At 35.0% G+C, this 11,672-nt stretch overlaps 2 protein-coding genes across 2 annotated transcripts; both read right to left on the bottom strand.

The window, feature by feature from the left end:
- Positions 1 to 4,040: 4,040 nt before the first annotated feature.
- Positions 4,041 to 6,321, bottom strand: LOC107415126 (cytosolic Fe-S cluster assembly factor NBP35). Its single transcript, XM_016023407.4, has 4 exons — positions 6,181 to 6,321; positions 5,919 to 5,981; positions 5,673 to 5,774; positions 4,041 to 5,189 (listed from the first exon to the last, which is right to left on the bottom strand). Exons 2-4 carry the CDS (start codon positions 5,953 to 5,955, stop codon positions 4,258 to 4,260), a joined length of 1,071 nt encoding a protein of 356 aa, XP_015878893.3. The 5' UTR covers positions 5,956 to 5,981; positions 6,181 to 6,321; the 3' UTR covers positions 4,041 to 4,257.
- LOC107415124 (F-box protein SKIP14) lies at positions 6,181 to 10,237 on the bottom strand. The gene is made up of 2 exons (XM_016023405.4): positions 8,460 to 10,237; positions 6,181 to 7,876 (listed from the first exon to the last, which is right to left on the bottom strand). Exons 1-2 carry the CDS (start codon positions 9,399 to 9,401, stop codon positions 7,286 to 7,288), a joined length of 1,533 nt encoding a protein of 510 aa, XP_015878891.3. The 5' UTR covers positions 9,402 to 10,237; the 3' UTR covers positions 6,181 to 7,285.
- Between the last annotated feature and the right edge of the window lie 1,435 nt (positions 10,238 to 11,672).

Below are 11,672 nucleotides of genomic sequence, written 5' to 3'. Positions count from 1 at the left end.
TCCTTGATCATGCATATACAACCACCAAGTGGGCTCAGTGTTCGTATTATATCAACTCAAATTATATCTACTAATATCAATGTTTAGTTGGTTGGTATCTATCTATCTACTTAATTAATGTTGGTAGCCAGATTCATTTAACATATTAGAGTCTTCCTTGCATACGATGCATATGTGTGGATAAAAAGGAGCAAATAAGTTGCTGCTGATCAATTCCGACATAGACAAAGTTGTAACATTTGTCACTGGCTCCAACGTCCTTTGAAAGACTTCCAAACTAGACATGGAACTATTCTCTTGGCCCTAATTCTATTTTTAATTATGATACAAATCCAAGTGAACTATCATCCTAATCCAATCCCTAATCAATCTGTCTGATGTGGTCTAATATGATTTTCATTATCTTTTTTCTAGCTTTTTAATATAGCCTCTAGATACCGGACGAATTAGTTAGGTCCATAATAGTATAGCAAATGCATCTAGGCTTAGATTCTAGCTAAGAGAGTTTCATTAATTGTAGATATATGATTATAAGGCAATGAGAAATGATAAAAGGATGGGTAGAGTAAAACATTTAAGATGACATTCAAGATATGGTGAGCTGTATGTGTTTGGGTGGCTGGAAATACTCTTTAAAAGCCAGAAAATATCCAACTACTCAAAATGTAAAAAGCAAAAAGAAGGCCAAGCCATGTGATAGAAGCAGCTTTAACTTTTTGAGCATCTCATTCAAAAGCTATTATAGACTATAGAGAGAGAGAGAGAGAGATGGTTTTCCCCCCCTCACTCGCTTTTAACAACAATAATGCCCATGTTATGTCCAATTTCAGTTCCCCTGCTCCCTATTTCTATCATTTTCTTTCCTTTTTCTCTTTTCTGCTTCCACTACTAGTAGTAGTCTCTTTCTCATCTCTGCTTTAATGAGACTCATGAAACCTCTTATTCACATGGGGGTGAAAGAAGAAAAAGCAATCCATCACAATATCCATTGCACCACCACACCATGCAGTCATTGGCCTCTTTCTCCCTTCTTCCTATATATATATATATATATATACGCGTGTATGTGCGTGTGTGTGTGTGTGTATTAGTACTGATCTGCAAGATAGACAATTTGATACCAACTAGAGGTTTGGACCCACTAGGACTGACCAAACCAACTATACACAAAAAGATAGGTATTGATAATGAATTAAATGTTGCTACTTAGTTCAGGCATATGCAAATACAACAAGACAAAGGCTTGTTGCTCATCAGATCTGTTCCAAAACCATAATCATGATGATGATCACAATATATATAAAAGAGATATGGCCCACCATGGACAAAACTGATAACATGGACATACAAGAAGGAAAAAGCAATTGCATATTGCATGTACGTTTTAGAGAGATTCTCTGAAATGAGATATAGAGGTAGGGGTAATCGTCCCCACCATGTTTATAGTATGTATAGGTTGGGTAAGGGGAGCAAAAGGATGTGCCTTCCACCTATCTTGTTCATTATGGCGATATATCAAATCTTTGGACCCAACCATCCATCAAATATATCCAATTTAGTATTAAATATGCATATATATTATATAATATACCATAAAAAAATTTTTAAAAAAAATCGTATAGTATAACATATATGATGCTGCAGTCAGATGCAAACCAAACAAAATATCCCTTTTTATCTGAGAAAATGCTCAGAAGATACTAGTAAAAATATGTGAAAAGAATAAACTAAACATAATGAGCAATGTTTCAGAAAATGTGTGCGTCATTTTCATTTTTTGACAGAAGTAATAGTATGTACTGAACTACTGAGTTTTATCTTTATTAAATCAGTTGGCAATAAAAATGTGTGATATATAACTGTGATCCACATCTAAAAGTATATTACGATATATGTTTTGTAATATTTTTTGTTAATTTACCCTCCCATTTGTACTAAAATTTTACCCAAATTGGTTTACATAAGTTTTGAACTTTATTGTACATGTATTTTCATTCATAATTGACATTAGTTTCTTCCATCAAATTCATGTTCGTTATATATAGGCTTATGGTAACAAAGAAAAAGAGAGAGAGCATGACCTTGATACCTTTTTTATGACCTTGATACCTGCAAAGTAATGAAGGGCAACTAACTTTGGCAGCTTATGTAAAGGCTACTTCCATAGTATTCGCATGGCACACTTCCCCACGGCCAGGACCATTCCACGACCCTTTCTTTCTCTGTCTCTCTCAATTCTATTGTCCTCATTTAGTCAAGTGCTGAGACCCATTTATTTATTATGTATATTATATTAAAAACGAAAAAACCTTCATTAGCAGCTAGTCAAAGACTCGAAGTCATGAAGATAGAAACATGTTTTGCTTATAGGGTTATGTAATGTAGAACTCAAAAGGATATATGGTCATGCCATTTCTTACTTTGTTTAAGAATTGCTTTTCTAGGAGACTCTCAATATACCCACAAACACACACAAACCTAGAAATTAAACTCAAAGGCCACCAAAAAGAAACTCTTTGATGCAAGTATACAGTTAAAACGTAGCCTAGTATTAAAAAAAAAAAAAAGGTTACCAAAATGTGTTGAATTCAACAGAGAAATAGAATGCTGGTAAGTTTCTTGCCACATTGTTCAACGACAGCAAATCAAATCTTCACTTTTTGCATCATTACATTACATGTTGTGGTAAGAAGATATATGCTAACAAGGATTCTAAAGCAGAGAGAGAAAGAGAGTCTTTTTCAACTCCAAATCAATGATTTTGACACATGCAAATACAGTAACTTAATAAAGGAATCCCATCATATCCCATTTCAGCAATTAATTATGATGCCTGCCTCTGTTCACTACACAATTTTTATTATCCTAGACTTGTTTTCCTTTCACTGTTTCATTCAACACTTAGTTTCGTATATGGTAAAGGATTCTTCTCAGCAACAGATTAGAAATCAAAGCGTTACAGGATTCTCCTCAGCAACAGATTAGAAATCAAAGCGTTCTTGGAAGAAGGGGGGGGAGGGGGGGGAGGAGGGAAAAGCGCAATCTCAGGATGGAAATTGTCTAGAAAATAGCATCTATGAAACTTTAGAGAAGTCGATAGCGTATTCTTTCTTTAAGACCGAGCAATTGTTCTCTCTAAGACACTTCATTCAAGTCCTGCCTCACTAATTAAAACTCAAAGGAATGTCAAATTGGTAATTGGCGCATGTCTAGAACAACATATATATCTCCTCAGACCTTTGTCAAAGGAGCAAAGACAAGTATTTAGCATAAAACTCAGCAGGTTCAAAGCTCCCTAAGCATTAGGGATGGCTTAATGGTTTCATATTTATGACCTAAAATGACCCCATAATCACAATACAAGTGGACCTCTAGGTTTTACCATAACAAAAGCTTAATTTTCCATAAAAAAGCTTACCAAGTAAATGACTTCTTCCTTGAAACTAGTGTAGGGAAAAGGATGGTACTTTGGGAAGATGAAGTTTCTTATTTGGTGAGTGTATGTAGAGGAGCAGAGAGTAAGAACCCTTAGGCAAGCATTGAGGGTTACAGTGCTGCACACAGTACTGCCGCTAGAGTTGAAAGGAACAACTAGATGAAGTGAAAGTCACGGGTTCAATGTAGGACAAGTAGATGAAGCCAAAGTCACGGATTCAATATAACTTCTTTTTCTAGTTTTTAAGAAAACAAAAAATATTGGCAAACATGGCAATATCTATCAATTAAGAGATGATATTGATTTGTCTCATTAACCATTGACAAATAACCAAATTGTCGTACAATTCGTTATCTTTAGAAAGACAATAACTTGTTTTTCTTTAACAAGTTTATGAATAAGAATTTCTTATGCAAATCAGAGAATGAATGCTAATTCGAGCTGATCTTGGAAGCATATAAACAAGAACATTATAAAGCATGCCACAACTTTGGATTTCATGCAGTAGAATTAACGTAAATATCATGACTAAATAAAACCAAGGAAGTAATAAACAAGATAGACCTACGAGATTGGATTTTCTTACAGTTACTTTCGCGGCATATATATAAACCAAGAACATCCTCATAGCATCACAACATAAAGATTGTACAGAACTATAATTACTCCGGCACTAGTATTATTTCATAAAATTAAGAAAATTCGCATACCATATGACATACTATGTCACAAATGACATACTATGTCACAACTATCTTAGGGAAAAAGAAATGAAGAAACAAAATCTTGATCCACAAAGATTACTCAATGAAGCCAATTATTTATGCATTATCATCTATTAACATTTTTGATAACCCCTCGTTCTCCACATATTTTTCTATGATTCTCTTCAGTGCAGCAGCGCTCAACCCACAGTTTGGACCAGTGAAGCAGGATCTACCATCTTCAGCTGCCTTGCAAAGCTTGGGGTCCAAAGGTATCTTACCTAGAAAAGGTACACCCATTTCCTTGGACATTTTTTCTGCACCACCACCACTACTATCAAACACTTCACTGAAAGCTATCATATTTAACAATTCTGGTGCTTTCTCTCTCACATACTCAGTAACCCACTCTGTGGCATCTCTTTGCTCACCTGTCTCAGTTATCCTCAAAAATTTGAAATCCATCACTGGCTGAGACAACCCACTCATGTTCTCAACAACCCCAAGAACCTTAACTCCAACCTTCTTGCAAAAACTGACTTCTTTGCGCACATCTATAAGGGATACTTGCTGCGGAGTGGTAACTATGATTGCACCATCTATTCCAGTAGCATCGAGGTATTGGACAATTGAAATGTGTTCATCAGAGGTTCCAGGCGGAGCATCAACCACCAGAAAATCAAGTTCACCCCAATAAACATCCTTCAAGAACTGCTTGATCAAAGAATTTTTACGTGGACCCCTCCATACAACAGCTTCATCAGGATGTGGAAGCATGAAACCAATCGACATCACCCCAAGATTAGACTCAACATAGACAGGAGACCAGCCAAGGTTGCTCTGGTGAATTTCTTGACCTTCTAGGCCAAGCATTTTTGGTATGCTTGGGCCACAAATGTCAATGTCAAGAAGACCAACCTGGAAATCCATAGCTGCTAGAGCAAAAGCCAGTTGAGCAGAGAATGTGCTCTTACCAACTCCTCCTTTCCCTGATAAAACCAGAATCTTATGCTTTACCGTGGCCATTCGTTCGGCAATGGCAACCAGGTCTGCAGAAAATATTAACACAAATCATCAGAAAAGCTTGGTATTCTCAAGTCAAATATTCTAGAGGTTAAAAGTATTTATGCACCAATGGTAGCTTATCCCACAGGCATTTATCAATGTCTTATGCACCCAATCAATTCACGAAGAAAGCAATAATCATCTAACGAAATGTTTACTGATTGTTCCAATCATAAGGTTAGAAATTCATACTTCAACCCATCTAACAAAGTGCTTTATCCCAATAATACAAGGACTATACTAGAATTCATATTTCTCATATCTATGCCACAATTCGATGCAAGTGATTAGGAACTAGGAAATCAACATATAAAATGAGACATAATACAGTTTCACTCTTTCGACAAAAATTCAATTCTACAAAACAAGATTTTTTTTTCCCCTTTTTCCTTTTTCTTGTAGCTAAACACAAAATCAACAAAATCTAATACTAATTTAAAACAAAGCCAAATAAAACCAAAGAATACCAGGGTCAGGGCCTTTAGGAGCAGTAGCACAAACTTGTTGATTAGGACATCCTTGGCATGCATCAGATTGTCCAGCTGTCTCTGATTGAGGACCAGGGCAGTCTGGAAGATGATAATTCAGCAAATAAGAAAAACCAACACATATAACATAATCAGGGCAAAAAAAAGAAAAAAAAAAGAAAGAAAAAAAAAAACCAAGAAAACAAAAACAAAAAAAGGGGCAAATATATATTAGAAGAATCTTACGTTCATTGGCGTTTTCCGGAATTTCCCCGTTCTCCATGGCGAATTACGCTGCTTTTTTGCTTTCTGGGCTCACGAAGAAAGAACACAGAATCATATGAATAAAAACAGTTAAGAGAGCTCTGATTATTTCCTTTATATACTCGCAGTTACAACTTAAAAGGGAGATTTTGTATTTTTTTTTTTTTTTTTCATTCAAACAAAGCGGCTTAGTAATGAAGATTAATAGAAATAAATATAAATGGAAAAGTAAATTTGACAATACCTCTACACAAAACCAAGTCTGATTCAACCAAAGCCAGAAATATAGAGAGAGAAACAAATAGCTGCTGATGCGTCACACCGGCAAGAAGAAGAAGAAGAAGAAGAGCAGACGTATGGAAGAGATCGTGCGCTGTTTTTCTTTCGCTTTGCTTAAAACAGCGTCGTTTTATTTTAACAACTCCGTTGGCTTATCTCGCTTTCCCCAGTAAACAGCCGAACCGACAAGAAGTCGTTTTGAAGACTTCATCTTCAATTTTTTATTTTTTATTTTTTTTTTCATTTTTAGAAACTGTTCTCGAATGGCTAATGGCCCAAACGCCTAAACATGTTCCCTTCTAATTTTGATTTTAATTTTTTTCTTTTTTAAGTTTCAACTCTAAAATATAACCTCAAGGAACAAGAAAATTATTTGAGAATTAATATTTACTAATTGAGATAATTGTGTAAACTCTCACAATGTTATTAATAAGAAAATGCATAAAAACTATATGATTTTTAAGAAACTTAAACATAATGATCATGGTATTAAATTATAGAACATAAATCGATCTATTATTTAAATTTTCCTTAGAAATCAAATGAATGATATTAAACTTTGTTAAAGCCTTCTTCTCTATTTTTTATTCATACCTGATTTTTGCATATTTTATAGTATTTACCCACTGTTTTATTTTCATTAAAGCAGTTAGAATAATTTGGGATATAAAAGCCACATTGTTATACTATTTTACAATCAACATAATCTTAAATTGTCTTTACTTCATGTGCATTGTTTTGCATTGATTTCCTACATGATTATCTTGTGTTTTTTACATAAACATTAACAATGGTTGGGAGCCAAAATAATTTCAGTTAGCATACAATTTTCAACCTAATAAAAAGACAATAGATCTTATGAGTTTGAAATAACTTGTTCCTATCTTGAAGTCAATAACGAAGTATAATCTCCCTTTTTTCATTTTTCTTCTCTAAAAAGGAAAAAAAATAAAAAAATAAAAAAAGTAAAATAAAAAATAAAAAAAAAGAGAGAGAGCACAATAATATTTGACATGACATTTTTTATGTATCTGGGGGGTTTAGGCAAAAGGCCCTAGAGGGCTTGCTGTTTAGCCGGCCATGCCAATGGCTACGTTAGTCAAAAAGGCAAACTTGGTGGTTGTGGTGGTGGTCTCTTGATGAAAAACGGTGCACTTGGAAGGAACAACCTTTTCTCCAAGCCTTTCTTGGCAAGTAAGCAGGTGCTTCCAACAATCCAAACAGATGGTGTCTAGACAAAATGTTTCCTCGTAATCACAGTCTACAATGCAGCGCCCACAATGAAAACATCGAGCAATGCAGAGTGTGCAAGCCCTACACAACTGAGTAGCATGGCGTTTCCCTTGGCAACCCTCAGCGGGGCAATCATAAACCAGTCTTGGTTTCTGGCACCTTGGGCATACCTCCACATCAATGGGACGATCATCATCATTAAAAAGATATGACTGCCTTCCACGATAAAACCGGGGCTTGTTCGCTATAAGCTGCACTTGGTTATCTGCACCCATCAACAACTTCAACTCTTTGAGCTGCTCATCCGTAACACCAGAAAGCCCACCAATTCTTAAGTGCTTTATTCCAGGTGTGCCTGCAGACTTTATGGCCCTTAAGTTAAGCAAGATGCCCTCGACACTAACTCGGACACATCCTGGCACACTCAACTGCATGGGAAAGTGCAAATTTAAGGCCACTACATTAGAAAGAACTAAACCAAATAGAAATAAACCTATATTCAAACAGATTGTTATACGTAAGGAGCAAAAGAAACAAGAGATCACTACTAATCCCTAAATAATTTATGTGATAATGAAATTTGCAGAATTTCATATTGTGATAGATGATCGATCAACCAGTGTTAACTACAGCAGAGACTTTATAAGTTGCAACTTCCCACCTGAACAAACCATAAAAGAACAGAACGTGTAAAGATTGTTCTAATGATACAAAACTTACAGCATCCAAATTCAAATGAGAGGTAAAAAACAATAGCCATGACAAAAGATTATAACAGCTCCAAATATTTGTTGCCATTTTCTGAAATTGTCGAGCACCTTGAGGCAGGTGTTAAGGACCTAGAAGCATCATAAGAGACTAAGAGAGTAACATAGAAGCATACTAAGCACCAGTCCTAATAAATGTCACTAACAGCCCAAAAAGCATAACCATGAACAAAAATAATGAGTTACAAAAGCAGAAAGCAGATCAAAATGATTATAAAATATAGATCACGTTCTAAAAGCTCACCTTTACCAGCCTTGGATTGTTCACAAGAACATGCTTCAATCCATCATTAGTGATCTTCATACACTGTAGCAGACTCAAGCATTGAAGAGTTCCTTCAGACCTGCTAGTTAATTTAACAAGAGCATCATCGGTGATCTTCTCATTCAATGGCCAGTCGATGAGGAGATTTCTCCATAGAAGAGAATCATTTCTAACCGCGTCACGCAGAGATGTACAAACCTTTTCCATTGAAAGAAGGTCCTGTACACCAAGATAACCCAAAACAAAAAACATACCCTCATTTGGAGCAACCCCTTCTTCATGAGAATCCATTTTTCTGCCATCTTCCTGCACTCCCTTAGCTCCATAGTCAACCACCCAATTCCCCACATGACTCCCATCCAATACATAACCACCATAAAACAATCCACTATCAACCTCAAATCCATTATACTGATCATAGGGCATGGGTATTTTGTCAAATTTCCCATCTCCCATCTCCGGATGGAACCTCCTAGCGTTATTCCAAACCCAATTCAGTCCTGCCAATAATAAACCATCAACTATCTTTTCCCCATCTTCATCTACCCCAGAGCTGCCTACGTGGTCACCTGGCTCAAAACCCTTTTCAAAACTTTGAAAACAACCAGTTATAGCCATGAAAGTGGACCCTTTATCCATTCCAAAAGGGTCAACAGGCAACCGAGCAAGAACATCACTCAGCGGTTCACAGGGGTTTTCCAATTCAGTATTACTATTACTATTACCCTTTGCATTGTAATGGGCATCCTCTAAATCCCAACCTACACTCTCAGTACGCGACCAATCAAAAATGCCATACGAATTCTTGTCGTCCGCGTAATCGTCCAAGACGTACCCATTAGAGAACCCAATTGAGGGAATCAAATTCCGCTCTGGAAAATAAGTTGGAAAAATTGAACCACGAGAGAGATTCAAAGACATTCTTTTTCCTCCGCTTACGAGTTGAAAAAAAAAATGACAGAATTCCTATACCAAGAACTCCAGATTCTCTAGACAAAGAAAAAGTCGCAGAATTCCAGCTAGAATATACCCAAATTTAAACCATATACACAATACAAGAAAACCCTTAATTCCGGTACGCAAACCCAAAAAACAACGCACCGGAAATTTTTCAGTCTCTCGTGAAAAAAATAATAATAATAATAATATTAATAAGCGAGAACCCAACTTTCAGATACGAACGGAATAAAACTTACACGACCTGGGTATTCGGTATAAGACGACGAGCAGAAGCTAAACCGGCCTTGTTTTTCCAAATAACAGAAAAGCAAACGAGATAGAAGTGTGGTATGAGGAAAACCCTAGTCACAAGATAAAAAAAGCACCTTCTTGAAAGTATGGAAGCCGAGAGCAGCGATAAGGAGAACCAGAACCAAACCACGCGTCAATTGGGAAAGAAAGCACGAGTGGGTACGGAAGCCTCATGAATTCTACTACAAAAATTTGAACATGAACAATAAAAGCAGAGGTTTTAGCGACCCGTCAAATCCAACCAATGAAATACATAGAAAAGGAGGAGCAACCAAATCCATTGAGAAGGAGAAAGATAGAACTGAATTTAGAGAGAGAAAACAGAGTGCCAAAATTAGCAAGCGAGAGAGAAAGCAGAGAAGGAAGAAGAAGGACGCGGGAAGAGTGTGGCGGGTGAGAGAACTGAAACTGAAAACCGCCCAAGTTCTCCACCAATTAGGACTCGTCCTTTTTCCCTTCGCTTATATTTTGATATTTGATTTCACTCTCTCTCTCTCTCTCTCTCTCTCTCTCTCTCTCTCTCTCTCAATCAATATCTATCTCTTTGTTTTCCTTTTCCTATTAAACTTTTTATTTCTTTATTTTCTTCTTCTTCTTTTTTTTTTTTTTTTTTGGTGGGGTATTATCCTTTCATTTTAGTTTTTTACTGTTTTTGAATTACTATTTTTCTGCTTTTAGGAATTTTATATAGCCGCCTCCAAACTTATCTTGGGGGGGAAGGGGAGCCTGGGGGCCCAGCCACACTAGCAAAAAATAATAATAATAATATAAAATTTTCTAAATGAAAGAAAATTATATGATTTTTTTTCCCTTTTTGAAAACAACATTTTTTTTAGTTATTTATCTAAGGCATGAATCTTTTTTTAATTTGACAATTTTAATGTGAAATCAATAAGGTTTCTCTAGCCCCAATTGTATTATTACACGTGTGCAAGTGCTGAATTACAATTTTTTTTAATTACCAGACTGTAATAGGCCCAAAAAAAAAAAATTGTGATTAATATTCTATTTATGAAATATATTCTTTATTGAAATTTGTTTTGTAATCATTGCTAAAAATATCTCTCAATTTTAATCATTGAATTCACTTTTTTACTCATCGAATAATTAAATGGGATAAGTTAGGTGGAGATAAAGAGAGGTGGATAAAATTCTGATAAGATTTCTACTTTAATGCCACCCAAAAAAAATAAAAAATAAAAAGATTTCTACTCTAATTTTTATTCTTGTTCCAAATGTGAAAATAGCTTTGAGTCGCTATTGTTTGGGAATAGTTTTAGACCCCAGGATTTGACCGACTGGGAAAGACAAAACATTATTAATAATGTGATGCAGACATGGCAGCTACTAGTTACTTTAATCTGAATAGTACACCTTTGAATATCATGTTATCAATAAAAAAAATAATAATAATAAATTTTATAACAAATTTATGTAAATACGAACCATGATAGAAAGGTGCTTTACGGTCAATATAGATTATATTGAAGGAATGGGTTAAAAAATAAAAATAAAAGAGAGAATATTCAAGCATTGAAGAATTATCTTTTAGAAAGCACGAAAACAAAAGCTTAAAGACTAAGGTAAGAAAGTGGAAGAATATTTGCAAAGAAATAAAAAAAATATGTAACTTCAAATAGATATATGGAATATTCGATCCTTCTAATGTTATACCATTCACTTTCACCCCAAAAATAATAATAATAATAATTAATATCATTTATTATTGATTTAGTAATTAGTACTCGTATTTAAGGGGTTTTTTTTTTTTTCTCCCATGGAAAAGTGCAATTTTTACAATTTCAAGATACAAATGTCTTATCCGAATAAAAAATATAAAATAATAACGAAGGGTGCTATAAAAAGAAGTTCCTAAATCTAAACAGTTAAAACAGCAATTATTACAACCATATGCAATAGAAAAAAAATGAGCGTATTTCA

The sequence above is a fragment of the Ziziphus jujuba genome, chromosome 4 (assembly GCF_031755915.1).
Source record: "Ziziphus jujuba cultivar Dongzao chromosome 4, ASM3175591v1".
NCBI classification, from domain to species: domain Eukaryota; kingdom Viridiplantae; phylum Streptophyta; class Magnoliopsida; order Rosales; family Rhamnaceae; genus Ziziphus; species Ziziphus jujuba.
The sequence above is the reverse complement of the archived record's forward strand: the minus strand, read 5'-3'. Positions and strand labels throughout refer to the sequence as shown.